General features: G+C 34.4%; 2 protein-coding genes across 4 annotated transcripts in view; both read left to right on the top strand.

The window, feature by feature from the left end:
• Nucleotides 1-15,204, top strand: part of LOC147484719 (beclin-1-like protein) — a 52,947-nt gene that overhangs the window by 33,720 nt on the left and 4,023 nt on the right. Inside the window, exon 4 of the mRNA XM_086579802.1 lies at nt 14,927-14,975. Coding sequence (XP_086435928.1) covers nt 14,927-14,975 — 49 coding nt within the window. The remainder of the gene's footprint in view (nt 1-14,926; nt 14,976-15,204) is intronic.
• LOC147484720 (uncharacterized) lies at nt 8,416-14,534 on the top strand. Of its 3 annotated transcripts, none has more exons than XR_015203834.1 (5): nt 8,416-11,480; nt 12,128-12,557; nt 13,014-13,063; nt 13,263-13,390; nt 14,378-14,534. XR_015203834.1 is itself a non-coding variant. In XM_086575999.1 (4 exons), exons 1-3 carry the CDS (start codon nt 8,768-8,770, stop codon nt 13,018-13,020), a joined length of 3,150 nt encoding a protein of 1,049 aa, XP_086432125.1. In that variant the 5' UTR covers nt 8,417-8,767; the 3' UTR covers nt 13,021-13,063; nt 13,263-14,117. The 3 variants fall into 3 exon arrangements, 1 of the variants encoding a protein (XP_086432125.1); XR_015203833.1 differs by having other exon boundaries at nt 13,263-13,426; XM_086575999.1 differs by lacking the exon at nt 14,378-14,534 and having other exon boundaries at nt 8,417-11,480; nt 13,263-14,117.

The raw sequence follows: 15,204 nt of genomic DNA, 5'->3' as shown, positions 1-15,204 counted from the left end.
TAAATGCATTTATCTGCCTCATTAATATTAAAACCATTAGAGATTAGCACACTGTCAAATTTCTCATGACACTGGTTAGGAGCTTGTTTGAGACCGTAAAGAGATTTCTTTAGTCTACAAACTTTTCTCTCAAGGCCTTCTAAAACAAAACCTTCTGGCTGATCCATATATATCTCCTCTTGTAATTCCCCACTTAGAAATGCTGTTTTAACACCCATTTGGTGAATTAAGAGATTACGAGTAGAAGCAAAAGTTATTAACATTCTGATAGATGTAATCCTTGTCATAGGAGAGTAAGTATCAAAGAAATCAAACCCTTCTCTCTGTTTATAGCCTTTTGCTACTAATCTCGCTTTATATTTATCAATGGATCCATCTGCCTTAATTTTCTTTCTAAATAACCATTTATTTCCAATAGTTTTACAACCAGGGGGCAACTCAACCAGCTCCCAAGTGTTATTGGTTATAATGGACTCATATTCACTTAGAATGGCCTCCCTCCAAAATACAGCATCAGAAGATGACATGGCCTCTGAATAGGTATGAGGATCATCCTCTACCAAGAAAGTAAGGAAATCAGGTCCAAAAGAGGTGTGTTAGTTGATAAGAGCCCAAAACTGTAGTTTTAACCCCTTAACAATATTGCTTTTAGACCAATTATGTGATTAATAAGTAAGAGTTAGTATTGTTATCGTGCTTTTGTGCATTTCAGGCATTGGAGTCGAATATGTGCAGAAATACGTCCCTTTTGCGAGATAAAGGAGCAAGGGTTGGTTGCTAAGAAGTTCTATGATTAAAGGCTAAGATTCCAAGAGAAAAAGCCTTTTTAAAGCCCGTTCAAAGCTAAAAAGTCAAAGTCAACGCGGGCAGAAATAGCGCACAAAAGTCAGTAGAATTTCCAAAGGCCGTATCTTTGGACTCAGACCTCAGAATTGGGCCTACCTTATGTCAAAATTACCGGATCGGAACGAGCTTTATAATGGTCCAAGCCTTGACCCAATCAGAGAAGTAGAAGTTGATGAAAAGGCTATTAAAGTTATTTCCAGCTGAAAGTGGACTGAAGTAATGAGGTTTTGGGCTCGATTTTCCGGCCCAAAACATGGCTCCTCAGCCCATGCACGAAATTGTGGATTTGGTCTCCTCTATATGAAGAGAAAAAAACTTAGCTCTTAAGCTATCTTGTTACTTAGTTAGAGAAGGGATAGAACTTAGTTTGAATGGAGTTTAGATTGAAATAACTTAGCTTTACTCAGTCTAGATCCAATAGTTAGTTTTAGATCTAGTTAATTAGCATCAAATTAGTGTTTAGAACAAAATTTAGTTTTTAGAATCAATAATTAGTTTGTATTTTAAGTTTTAGTTTCTAATTCAATATGTGATTCATAGATTTAGTTTGTCTTAAATTGATAATTAGTTATTCACAATCTTAGTTCTAAATTAGTTTTAAATTCAGTTTTAATTCATTTTAAATCTTAGACTATTGTTCAAATTTAGATTTATAAAGTTTAAATTACTTATATCAAATGACTTGTTCTATTTGTTCTTGTGTTAGTAATTTCAGTCCAATGAATCAAAGCTAAACTCCCATTAGAGGGAGGTTAATGAAGCCTTGAGAGGACTTGATTTGTTTAGCATAGATTTGTTGATTAAGGTTTAAAGTTTGGATTTTTCTTGACTTAGAGATAAGAAGAGAAAAATCTAAACTAGAGGATTGTGAGTTTTGCCATGAGAATGGAAAACAAACCTTCCTCTCATGCTAATTTGATTATGACCAGAGTCGATATAATTGAATTAGGGATCATAAAAGTCTAAGATTTATATTTAACATTTTAGTGAGAATATAAAGATTAGGTTTTCTTAACAATCTATTCTAACACTTCTAGGAATTGAAAAGTAGATTTAATTCTCTCTCTAACATTCTCTATCTTTGATTCACATCATTATATTGTTAGTTAATTTAGTATAAATTCGTAGTATCATCATAATAGTTAATTTCTTATTCAAATCATTACTCTCATTATTGTTCCTTTTGTTTGATTAGTTGAATTCTATTTATGTCTTGATGATTTATGAGTGGAACGAATCCGTACTCTGTCTTATTGCATAATGAATTGAGAGTAGGAATATTGATTAAGCACTTATTTAGTTAATTGATTAATTATGGATCATAAAAGTCTAAGATTTATATTTAACATTTTAGTGAGAATATAAAGATTAGGTTTTCTTAACAATCTATTCTAACACTTCTAGGAATTGAAAAGTAGATTTAATTCTCTCTCTAACATTCTCTATCTTTGATTCACATCATTATATTGTTAGTTAATTTAGTATAAATTCGTAGTATCATCATAATAGTTAATTTCTTATTCAAATCATTACTCTCATTATTGTTCATTTTGTTTGATTAGTTGAATTCTATTGATGTCTTGATGATTTATGAGTGGAACGAATCCGTACTCTGTCTTATTGCATAATGAATTGAGAGTAGGAATATTGATTAAGCACTTATTTAGTTAATTGATTATTTGTGTTTACGCATAGATAGTTAGTTAACATAAATAAGCTATTATCATTAGTCCTAGGTCTCTTGCTCCTCCTGAGTTCAATTTCATCTTCAGCAGAAGAATCTTCTCGAACTCTAGGAGCAAGTCTTGAAGAACTCGGAGTCCCTCCAGATCTCTCAATAAATGGGAATTTATCCTAAAAAAAGACAGCATCCCTAGACTCAATAATGGTATTATCATCAAAAAATGTATTTTTAGATTTGAAAACTAAAAACCTGTAGGCGCTGCTATTCTATGCATACCCAATAAAGACACAATCTACAGTTTTAGGGCCAAGTTTAGTCCTCTTGGGTGTTAGTATAGACACCTTAGCCAAACACCCCCACACTTTAACATACTTATATGACGGTGTCCTATTTTTCCACATCTCATATGGAGTTTTATCTGTGTCTTTAAAAGGTATCTTATTTAAAATATAGCAGGCTGTTAGCAAAGCCTCCCCCCATAGGTTCATAGAAGCCCCAGAGCTATTGATCATTGAATTGATCATATTTTTGAGAGTCCTATTTTTCCTCTCTGCTATCCCATTGGATTGGGGAGCATAAAGGGCAGTGATCTCATGTACAATACCATTATCTTCATAGAATTTATTGAAAGGACCAGAATATTCACCTCCTCTATCAGACCTAACTATTTTTATTTTCTTGTATAACTGGTTCTCAACTTCAGTTTTAAAGGAAATAAATCTAACTAAGCTTTCATCTTTACTCTTAAGAAGATAAACATGGCAGAAACGTGAAGCATCATCAATGAATGTAACAAAATATTTATTACCTCCTCTAGTCATGTAACCTTTAAGATCACATAAGTCAGTGTGAATCAATGCCAACAACTCAGTGTTTCTTTCTACCTTTTTAAAAGGTTTCCTAGCATATTTAGATTCTACACATACTTCACATCTCTTGTTTTCAGAAATAGTATTCTTGGATATGTTACCTAGATGCATCAATTTTTTAATCGAAACATTATTAACGTGTCCAAGTCTACTATGCCACAGATCAAAGGACTCAACCATATAAGAAGAAGTAGATGCTTTATTAAATTCAAAATCAGTTACATTGAACTTAAACAAGACTTCATCTAAATAACCTTTACCCACAAAGGTTCCCCCCTTAGTGAGAACAAATTTGTCTGACTCAAAGACAAGTTTGAATCCCTTCTTACTTAAAAGGGAACCAGAAACCAAATTTTTCCTAATATCAAGAACATAAAGAACATCCTTCAAATTAAGAACATTTCCAGAAGTGAACTTCAAATTAACAGTCCCTTTTCCTTCAACTCTATAAGCAGATGAGTTACCCATGAACAGACTTTCTCTTTCTCCCAGAGGAGTGAAGGACACAAATGCACTTTTAGTGCCACAGATATGTTTGGTAGCCCCAGTGTCTACCCACCAGTCAGTCATGTTACTCACCAAATTAACCTCAGTAACCACGTACAGCAGAAAAGTTACCATCCTGAACTACATTTGCTTGTGCCTTATCTTTCTTCCCATCATTTGACCCTTTTTTGAATTTACAGTCCAGGGCTATATGACCTCGTGATCCGCACACATAGCTATGAATTTCAAGATGGTAAGGTTTCTTTTTGAAGTGAGGTTGGGACTGTTTATTTTTGTTCACATATGGTTTCTTTTTGGCTTGGAATTTAGATGATTTAGACTTAGAAGAACTAGCAGTGTTACCTTCAACCAAGTTAGTCTTAGCTTTCATTTATGAAGTCTCCACATTGATTTTAGCCTTCCTATTATCCTCATCGATCTGAAGGTTGACGATCATATCTTCTAAGGTAATCTCTTTCTTCTTATGTTTGAGACTATTTTTGTACTCCTTCCACGAAGAAGGGAGTTTCTCAATGATGGAAGCAACTTGGAAACCTTTGCAGATTTTATAACCTTCCTGCAAAATCTCATGAATAATTATTTGCAGCTCCTCCACTTGAGAAACAACAGATTTCCCTCATGAATAAAATTTCTCTCTTATGAAAATTATGAAAATCTGAAAGTAGTCGGATGTTTCAATCAAAAGTCATGTTGCATAACAATAATCGTATATCATAATCTTACCAAATAAAGAAAAAGGCTTCACAATTTTAGTATATGTAATCATCAATCCTCTCACTTTGAGTTAGGAGTGCGGATTGATGACTCACCATTAGAAGAAAGAAACCTCCCATGAAGCTTTAGATATTTTGACTTGAAAACAAATTTTATGAAAAGGAAAAAAAAAATAATCATTGGATGAGTTAATTTGATTACTAAGGCGCCCGAACAATTATAAAACTGAGTGCTTCTGAAAAGAGAAGAACCAAATCACATAAAACTAAACAAATTCACACTGTCAAGAAAATTAAAATTAAATCATATAAAACCCAAAAAGAGTACGTGGAAGAAAGAGTTTATGACCTGACTAGCTGAGTAGAACCCACACTTCATACGTTTCTGCAACGACTGCATGCAAACAAGAGCAAAAGCCAGGAAAATGTGATAGAGAGATGGTAGTAGATATGACTTTCTCACATCCTTTATATTTCGTTGAGATGGCTTCTTCAATGACCTTAGGAGCAATTATCAGTGGCGTGACTAATTAATCATAACCCCCCTATTAATTGTGTGTTTCCTTTTTTGTTTTGGGCCAAAGCAGGTTGGGTACATTTACCCTTTGATGGCTAGTTGGTCATAATATGGGAGTGGGCTTTAAATTGTCATAATGTGGACACCTCAATGGTTGTTGATGCCTAAGATTTATTATGCTGAAAGAAATTGATGATGTTTGAGGTGTAGTAACCTATATTTAATAGTCTTTATTGTTGATGCCTAAGAAATTATTACGCTGAAAGAAATTGATGATGTTTAATGGCCAATTGGTCATAGTATGGGAGTGGGTTTTAAATTGTCATAATGTGGACACTTCAATGGTTGTTGATGCCTAAGAAATTTATTATGCTGAAAGAAATTGATGATATTTGAGGTGTAGTAACCTATATTTAATAGTCTTTGTTGTTGATGCCTAAGAAATTTATTACGGCTGAACGAAATTGATGATGTTTGAGGTGTATTAACCTATATTTAATAGTCTTTAATTTGTGAAATCAATAATTTAGTTGTTATTGAGAAGACCCTTCAAGGGTGTTCAACTCCATCTCTACTGTACATCACGTGTTACTAAATTGGGATCTTGATTGCTTTTAATTAGGCTCCTAAATTAGTACTTCAATTGTTATTTTGGCGGTATTTAAATTGGGATATTATTGATCGGTATTGATTGGGCTGCTGATGTAGGATAGAATACATATGTTATAGATGATTCTAGAATACTATTATTAGTAGTTAAATCATTTCTTAATTTGTGTCAAATTAGAATTAGTAGTAGTTTCTATTTTGTATTACTTAGAGTCCAATAAACCATATCTATAAATATGGATTCTCTAGTATTTTGTGAACCAACCCATTATGATTATTATTCAAGAAGCTCTCAATTGAGTTATCTTTGTTATTATCTATCTTTCTACTCTAAATCTTCATCTTCTTCTTACTTATTGTTTTAATTCGTCTATTTTTCTTATCTTTCTTCTCCACTTCTCTACTAATTGAGATTTACGTATCTCTTTCTTCTAAAATCTCTTAGTTGTTCTACATTAATTGGTATTCAGAGCCACATTTTCTCGATTACAATCTAGAAAGCGATCAATCACCACTTTATTTTTATTTGCCCACCATCTCATCACCATCAATTTTTTATTCATCATCAAATCGCTTCCGATCACTTTCACTTTCAATTCACATAAAAAAAAAATCATCCTCCACCCCTTCACCCAAAAAAAAACGTTGTCTTTGAAAAAGTCTCCAGATTGGAATACTTTGAATTAGATTGCAAGCCATATATCAATATGAAGCTTGTTGAATCTAGTTTCCAAAAATAAAGCGGATACGCGTTTCAATATCAGAGTAAAAAGATATATCAGTTTTCGTGTAAAGTGTCAGATTTAGACAGATTTCGAGTTTGGAAAGAAAAACAAATAAAGATGAGTTCTTCTACCCACTCCTTATTATCACACCCTGATTTATGGTACACTAAGAGTGACATCATGATTTTTAATGCTCTTGTCACTCAATCTCGTCTCCATAGAGATCTTGTTCGTGATCATGCAAAATTTAAGAAAAATCAATGCAATGGTCTTTGGCTATGCACAATATAACTATGTTGCTTAATAAACTTTGTTGGTATTAGGTTCAAGACCTAATATTGCACCAACATGAAGAGGCATCACAACTTCCACTGTTGTGCTATTCAACATAGTTAACAAGTTTATGGATAATGAGTTGCCAATGCGGTCATGCAATCTGTTCGTACAATTGCTATTATTGATCTAGAGGAATCAACAAACTATGGAATGTTGGCAAAAGGAATACAAATGGTGTAAACCATGAAGAAATTTAAACATAATAACTTTGTGGACAGGCTACTATTTGCTGTCCACAAGACATCAAGTGTTGGTTGGTGGAGTTGGTGCCCGAGAATATTGTTTATTTGGCCCGAAAAAATTGTTTATGTGCCCGAAAATGGTTTGGACCAATAAGAAACTGCTGTTTATAATATCACTTTATAATATTACTTTATAATGGTTTATAATATAATGAGTTCAAATATAGATCAGCATATCACTTTATCTTCCATTTCTTTTTCCTGATGGTATGGTTTGAATTGATTCATAAACTATCTGCTATTATAATGAGATTGGTCGGTTGAATCAAATGTTAGTTTAAAAAGTCATAAATAATATCTTTCAATGTATGTATCATATATGGTTTTTAATGTTTATTTTTATAATAAAAGGACCCAATTTAAACACGAAAAAAAATGCATAAATGGATAACGAACTATACTCGAAATCAAACATTGGGGTATAAACTTTTTTTTGAGAAAATTTGGGTAACGAAGTGTATCACGTTTTGCAACGTTGGCTTCTGTTTCACTTCCGTCCCTTTTTTTCACATGTGGCATGATATTTCTTTTTTTTTCTCTAATTATTTTCCTATGTGGCTACCTAAAACTTGCACGTGGTGTGCCTACACAAAGCACAAACTATTCTTCATGTTTTTAACAATCTGATATAGAATCCAACGACTGGGAATTTTTTTGAAAAAAAATCGTATCTCCAACTGAGTTAGTATCCTCTTCCATCATATCAAATGTAAAGTCTTCAGTGTTGTCGTCATCAAAATTCGTAGACGAAATGGAAGCAGTGGTTGGACACATACAACCCAAGGAACCAAGTCTATTCAGATTCACAGAATAAGGTTTCAAATATGGGGAATCCGATATTGATATCCATAGCTATGGCTGACTCGAAGTCATAAGTAATCCTCCATATCAATGGTTTCCATACACGTCATCACACTTTTTTCGATAATAACTACCAGGGAAATAAGGTAAAGAAAGAAAGTGATGGAGTGTTGTTAGTTTTTTTTATCAGTTGGGTTTTGTTATTTTTCTGCCATTAGAGAAGCTTGAAGGATCGAAATGTTTTTTCGCCCGAAATTTTCACTGGTTTGCTATAGCGATATCTGCCGAATAATCGATATATATATATATTAGAGCATTACGCTGGCAACTTTTACATAGCCACATAAAAAAATAATTAGAGAAAAAGAAAAAAAAAAGTGTGCCACGTATGAAAAAAAAGAAAAAAAACAAAGAAAAAACAAAAAAAACAAAAGTGAAACATAATCCCCAATGTTTGATTTCGTATATAGTTCAGTAGTACTAATTGCTAGAACAGTAGTACTAATTGGTAGTTCAGAGTTGGGACGGTAACAAAAAGTAATCACACATCAAGACGTTAGTTACTGAAAAGTAAAAACACCACGTCACCATCTTTGACTCTTCCCTGTCCTTTCTGTCTTCGTCCTCCATAATCTCCATTCAAATATTTATACTAAACTAGTGTTGTAGATTTAAAACCAGTTGTTGCTCCTCTTCTATCAAAGGAAACTGACGGTTTTTCCCAATTTTGACGAACCACGGTTTGATTTAGCACAGAGCGCGGTTTGAGAGCGAGAGCGACAACCATTACACACGACATTTGAAGATATTAATGGAGGTCTTGAAGGAAATATTAATGGATATGCAACGGCAATATTAATGAAGATCTTGACAGGCAAGACCAAATTTGAAGTCTAAAATAGTACACGTCGCAATGTAATGCTCCTATATATTACTACACCACATACCCCTTTATTTGTACAATTTGCAAAGATGATTTCAAAGCAGGCATTTACATTACTTAACTTTTACTTGATCTTCCTACTCTTTAACCACTTGATGTCACAGACAAAACCCTCAGGAAATGAGACTGATCTTCACTCTCTAATCGCTATTAGAGATGGAATTCAAGGCTTAAGCTCGTGGAACCAATCCTTTCATTTCTGTCAGTGGCAAGGCATTACATGCGGCAAGCATCATCAAAGAGTCATAAGTTTGGATCTTTCCAGCCAGAGTTTGGCTGGATCGTTATCGCCTCAAATTGGAAACCTCACTTTCCTAAGAGTCATCAACCTGCAACACAATCAACTATACGGTGGTATCCCACAAGAAACCGGTCGATTGTCTCGACTTCAAGAACTCACTCTATCCAATAACACTTTCGAAGAAGAAATTCCAGTCAATCTAACCCAATGTACTGAACTCAGGGTCGTTGATTTAAGTCGGAACAAATTGTCAGGAAATATTCCGTCAAAGCTTGGCTCATTGTCAAAGCTTGTAGTCTTGCTTATTCGAAGAAACAATCTGACAGGAGTGCTACCCCCTTCTTTGGGTAATCTTTCGTCACTTCAATTCTTCTCTACATGTGAAAATAATTTGGATGGAAGTATTCCGGCCAGCTTTGGTAGACTGTTAAACTTAACATACTTCGATGTTGGAGAGAATAGACTGTCTGGTGAGGTCCCTTTAACAATTTTCAACATCTCATCCCTGAATGAGTTAGGAATTGAAGTTAATCAACTTAGTGGTAGTCTTCCACCAGACATGGGCATTACTCTTCCTAATCTCGTTGATTTCTATGGTGATAAAAATCAACTTTCTGGACTACTCCCAGTTTCATTAGCTAATGCTTCTAAACTTCAAGATTTTGATATTTTCCAAAACAATTTCGAAGGACAAGTTCCTAAGGATTTTCAATTCCCTCAAACTATTGAAAGGATAAATTTTGCACTCAATCATCTAGGAACAGGAGAAGCTCATGATTTGAGTTTTATCACTTATTTAACCAACTCCAGTAATCTAAAGAAATTGGACTTGGCCGGAAACAATTTTGGAGGTGTTTTCCCGAACTCTATTACCAATCTCTCCAACCAAATGGAGGATTTGTATCTAGGAGGCAATCAAATATCTGGAATTATCCCAGAAGGGATTGGGAACCTGGTCAATTTGTTTCTATTAGTTCTCGAGTCTAATAACTTTTACGGTAGTATTCCATCTTCTATTGGAAAACTTCATAGTTTACAGCTGTTAGGTCTGTCCGAAAACAAATTGTCTGGACCGATCCCATCTTCTCTAGCAAACAATACTAAATTGAATATGTTGTGGTTAGATACGAACAGACTGGAAGGAAACATTCCTTCAGGTCTTGGTGCTCTTAGCCAATTGCAAAAATTGGATCTGGGACAAAACAGCCTAAATGGTACCCTACCTAAAGAGATCTTTAATATTCCCACTCTGCTTTATCTTAACTTCTCTATGAACTCCTTAACTGGTTCCCTACCTTTAGAAGTAGGAAAACTAAAAAATCTTGTTGATATCAAGGTGTCTGGAAATAAGTTGTCTGGTTTAATTCCTAGTACTCTTGGTGAGTGTTTGAGTTTGGAAAATATATACTTGGACAGAAATTTGTTTGAAGGGATAGTTCCTCAATCTTTGAGTTCTTTAAAGAATGTCGAAGGGTTGGATCTATCAAGCAACAATTTGTCTGGTGGAATTCCAAAATATTTGGAGGACTTTCCATATCTCCAACGGTTGAATCTATCATTCAATAAACTTGAAGGTGAGGTACCAGTGAACGGAATCTTTAGAATTGCAAGCAAATTTTCAATTGCTGGGAATTTTGATCTCTGTGGGGGTATACATGAACTGCAATTGCTGCCATGCCGAATTAAGAAATCTAACAAGCAAGGAAGGTCCAATCCTTCCAGGATAGCAATTTTGATCAGTGTGGCCGTGTTCATTCTTTTGGCATCAGGTTCTCTAATATTTTACTTGAGAAGAAAAAGTAAACTGAAAACGGCTTCTTCGCAATCATTAGGTGATCAACATTTTAAGGCCTCTTATGGAGATCTTTCTCACGCAACTGGTGGATTTTCTCCAACTAATTTTGTTGGTTCTGGTGGTTTTGGTAGTGTGTATAAAGGAATGCTCAACCAATATGAAACCATTGTTGCTGTTAAGGTGTTCAAACTTCAATTGAAAGGAGCTTCAAAGAGTTTCATGGCAGAGTGCAAATCATTGCGTAATATCCGCCATCGAAATCTTGTTAAGATTCTAACTTCTTGCTCTGGTGTGGATTATGAAGGAAATAAATTCAAAGCGCTAGTCTTTGAGTTCATGCCAAATGGAAGTTTAGATAAGTGGCTACATCAAGAGATCAGTGAACAAGATGAAGAATCGAATTTGAACCTACTTCAAAGACTAAATGTCGCCATTGATGTTGCTTCTGCACTTAGCTATCTTCATCACGAGTGTCACGTTGTGGTTATTCATCGTGATCTAAAGCCAAGCAATGTGCTTCTTGATAATGATATGGTAGCTCATGTCAGTGATTTTGGTTTAGCAAAGCTTCTTTCAGGATCGATAGAGAACTTGCATGACAATCAAAGTACCTCAACAGGAGTAAAGGGTTCTATTGGCTATGCCGCTCCAGGTAGGAATTTAAAGATCGACATAAGTTATTTCAATCCTTTTTCCAATTCATAAATGCATGAAAATCAATATTTGGTATACTGCATTAGTTATAATATTTATGTGACGCCATATTTTAGTGAGACTCAAATGCTTTTATTTGCCTCTTTTTTCCCCATGTTAAGTTAGACACCATTAACAACCCAGTTACACGAGCTGATATAGGTATAGGAGGGCCTTGGATAGTTGGATGTTTTCAGCTTCGGAGCTTATAGCATAGTTATTTAGATATCTTTAAAAAGGAAAAATGAATTGTTAGTGCAAATGAAAAGTTGTTAGACTGAATAAAAACTATCAACTTAATCTAACTTCTTTTCTGTCCATGTTAGTTGAGTTAGAATTGAAAAGAGCGAGAATGATGAAAGAACTATGGTTGTAGTGGTAATTAAGCCAGTTTTTGTACTTCTATCAACATCTTAACGGACAATTGTGAGGACCTTTTCAATTTCTATGTAGTATAATGAATGTAAAACATTAAGATATTACAATTATATATATATATATTTTCCGTTTTCATTTTCTTTTTGCTTGCCAATGGCTCTTAATATATTTATTTTTTTTACATTTAAATGGCTTTATGGAAACTAGTGATTGATGTATATGTTGCAGAATATGGTATGGGAGCTGATGCATCCATACAAGGTGATGTGTACAGTTACGGAATTCTGGTGTTGGAGATGTCCACAGGAAAGAGACCAACTGACGAGATGTTTAAAGACGGTTTATGCCTCCATAACTATGCTAGCAATGGTTTGCAAGATCAACTTATAAAGATCATAGATCCAATACTTCTATCTGAAGGAAATGACACTCTAGGAGATACTTATAATAACATGAAAATCGGCAATCACAGAAGAGCAAAACTGCTAGAGTGCTTGACTACAATAGTCAGAATTGGGGTTGCGTGTTCTGTTGAATCACCGTCAGAGAGAATGGATATCAGAGATGTCAGTAAAGAATTGCACGCTAGCAGAGACACATTTCTTGGTACTAGGTTCACGAAGAACGTAATTGACTCCAAAGACGGTTTAATTGAAAGGTAAAGTCACATCTTTTTCTCTAGCTGTTATTTTGAAATCAAGTGCATTTGCCTCATCTTTTTGTCTTCAATAGCATCTGGTATCAACTATCAAGTCTAATATCTCGGGAAATATATCCCACAAATAGTTGATCACGACAAAACAAAAAAAAAACGTATGTGCTCTCCATGAATTTTCTGTAGTTATAAATATAATATCTAGTATCAATGTATGTTGTCTCCGTCGGCTGTGAGAAGGAATAGTCTACAGTATAGTTCTCTGCTTCTCTTAGTATTGGTCTATCGTGCATATGAATGTATCAGTTGAAATTAGTACTAGGTTTACTAACACGACTTTGATAATTTCTTTCTCTCTCTCCTTTTCCCCTTCCAACTTGGCTTGTATTGCATTTAATATATAAGCATGCTGTACAAGCTAGGAAATTCTTAAATAGTTTGTCGTTTTCTTTTGTGCAGCTTGTAGGAACTGATCAATGATTTTCGGAAGATTCCTAATGGTGCTAATGGTAATTTTCAATTCTTGCCACCTAAAGAGTAATTTGAAAGTTAAATAGGCTGTACAGGGTAACTGAAATGAGACGTTTTTTTGTCCGATTCCTTCTTCTTCTTCTCTTTTTCTTTTTTTTTACAAAAAAAAATCCAATAATTGAACTTTACCTTTGGTTATTCAAGTTGTTAACTCAATGGGCCATCTGGAATTTTCAGGAATTGAAGAGAGAATGCATCTTATCTGGGACACATTGGTTGTAGGCTTTCATGGATTCTTAGCTTCTGAAGAAAATGCCTGGCGATGTTTCTACTCCCGTTAACCTTACTGTTTCAATTGATCTGATGTAGGAGTCTGGTCAAATTTCTGTTACTAATTTTGTGTGAGTAACGAGTACTGAATGGTATGCATATACTCTGGCTTCTTTGTTATCTTGGCATAACATACCGTATGCCAGATAGAGTACCGCTGTATTTGTAGTAATGATAATAAGTCACATTGGGATGCCGGGGATACCGTATTTTATTTACTTGTTAAAAAAATGGTAAGCCCAGTAGTGTAATGGCTTCTATTTTGGAGTACCAATGCAGTAAAGTAAAGAGTAACGCTCCAGTTGTATGGTTGCTTACTGAAACATGGAATCTGAGAGTCATGATCTCAGATGACCGTTTGGTTATACTAACAAATGACAAATTTTGGCTTAGTGAATGTTTGCCTTTATATATTTGACACAAACGAGACATTGTAAGATTGATAGTTTACATTTTTGCTACTAGTTTCTATTATATCTATGACTGAGTTGGATGGTGCTATCTGTATACTATGAAGCACCGATACGTCCGTAAGGGTGAAGTATCCGTGTCTGATACATGTCCAACACGGATACGCGTTCGATACGTGTCGGATATGCGATTTGGAGTATCTGATTTTATAATTAATTTTTTAATTTCCGACATGCGGGGATTCACGGGGGATACACGGGGGACAGTAATCTCACACATACAATAAATTTTTTTGGAACTTTAACAAAAAAAAAACAAGTGAAATAAAATCCAAATTAAGAAGAGATGCAAGAGAAGAAAGATAAAGTGAATCCAAATTATATATGTAAGTTACTGTTTAATGTGTTTGAATTGGTCATTTTATGAAGTAGAATTGTCATTTTAATTTGAATTTGGTGAAAAATGCTCAATTATATAATATTTAGATATATATTATTCACGTATCCGTGCCCTATATTTAAAAAAAATGCCGTGTTTGAGTATCCGTGTCGTATCGTATCCATGTTTTCTAGTCTGTATATTAAAGGACTCGACATGATTGAAATTTGCAGTGCTCAGATATTCAATATCTACCCAAGAAAAGGAGACATTATTTGCGTTGGGGATGGGGCAAAAGCCTCGTTGAAAAACCCAGTGATCTGTGTGTTTTTACCTTTGTTTTTTATCGGTGTGTTTTTACCTAAAATAAAAGGATAAATTAGATGTATTACTTAGGACCATATGCTTAAATCAGAGAAACAAGTAACATGTAAGACTTTGATGTATCTGTTTGAATTTTTAGCAAAATCAGTTTTGCTTCTACATTACTTGTTTAGGTTGGAGAAGAGGAGCGAAGACTTGAAGAAGCAATCAAAGAAACTGAGACAGTGTGCAGAAGTGAACACCGAGTTGAAGGAATTAGACCTAAAATCAAAGAGTTTTGGCGAACTTGAGGAACGGTAAGTTCTTGATAACTACTGCACTTTTCATATTGGAGAAGATATCTGCTAATGCATTTTACAAGTTCATTATGGATTTTTCTGTAATCAGAAGCACGTTCTTTTAATCATCCAAACTCTGCATATCTAACTGCCTCCTTTTGTTAATTGAATATCTTTTAGGTACTGGCATGAATTCAATAGCTTCCAGTTCCAGTTAACTTCACATCAGGTATGCTTCAAATATTGTGTGCTTTGTAATCAATATCTACTTCTGCGCATTGTGACTATTTCCACTAGTCTTGTAATCGAAGAAATTTACTTGGTTATGAGAAAATATAAACTGCTCTTTCCAATGTAATGTATAAGAGAGCCAACATCCCTCTACATGATAACCATCGTAGTTAAGGGCACAGGGCGAAGTCAAGGTCAAAATGCAGACTGCCTTTAAATCAGAGAAT

This window comes from Coptis chinensis, chromosome 8 (assembly GCF_015680905.1).
Source record: "Coptis chinensis isolate HL-2020 chromosome 8, ASM1568090v1, whole genome shotgun sequence".
Taxonomy (NCBI): domain Eukaryota; kingdom Viridiplantae; phylum Streptophyta; class Magnoliopsida; order Ranunculales; family Ranunculaceae; genus Coptis; species Coptis chinensis.
The sequence above is the reverse complement of the archived record's forward strand: the minus strand, read 5'-3'. Positions and strand labels throughout refer to the sequence as shown.

Coding starts and splice junctions, on each gene's coding strand:
- LOC147484720 (XM_086575999.1), top strand. CDS start 8,768: ATGCTCCTATATATTACTACACCACATACCCCTTTATTTGTACAATTT. Junction 11,481..12,127: donor TATTGGCTATGCCGCTCCAG/GTAGGAATTTAA, acceptor TATATGTTGCAG/AATATGGTATGGGAGCTGAT.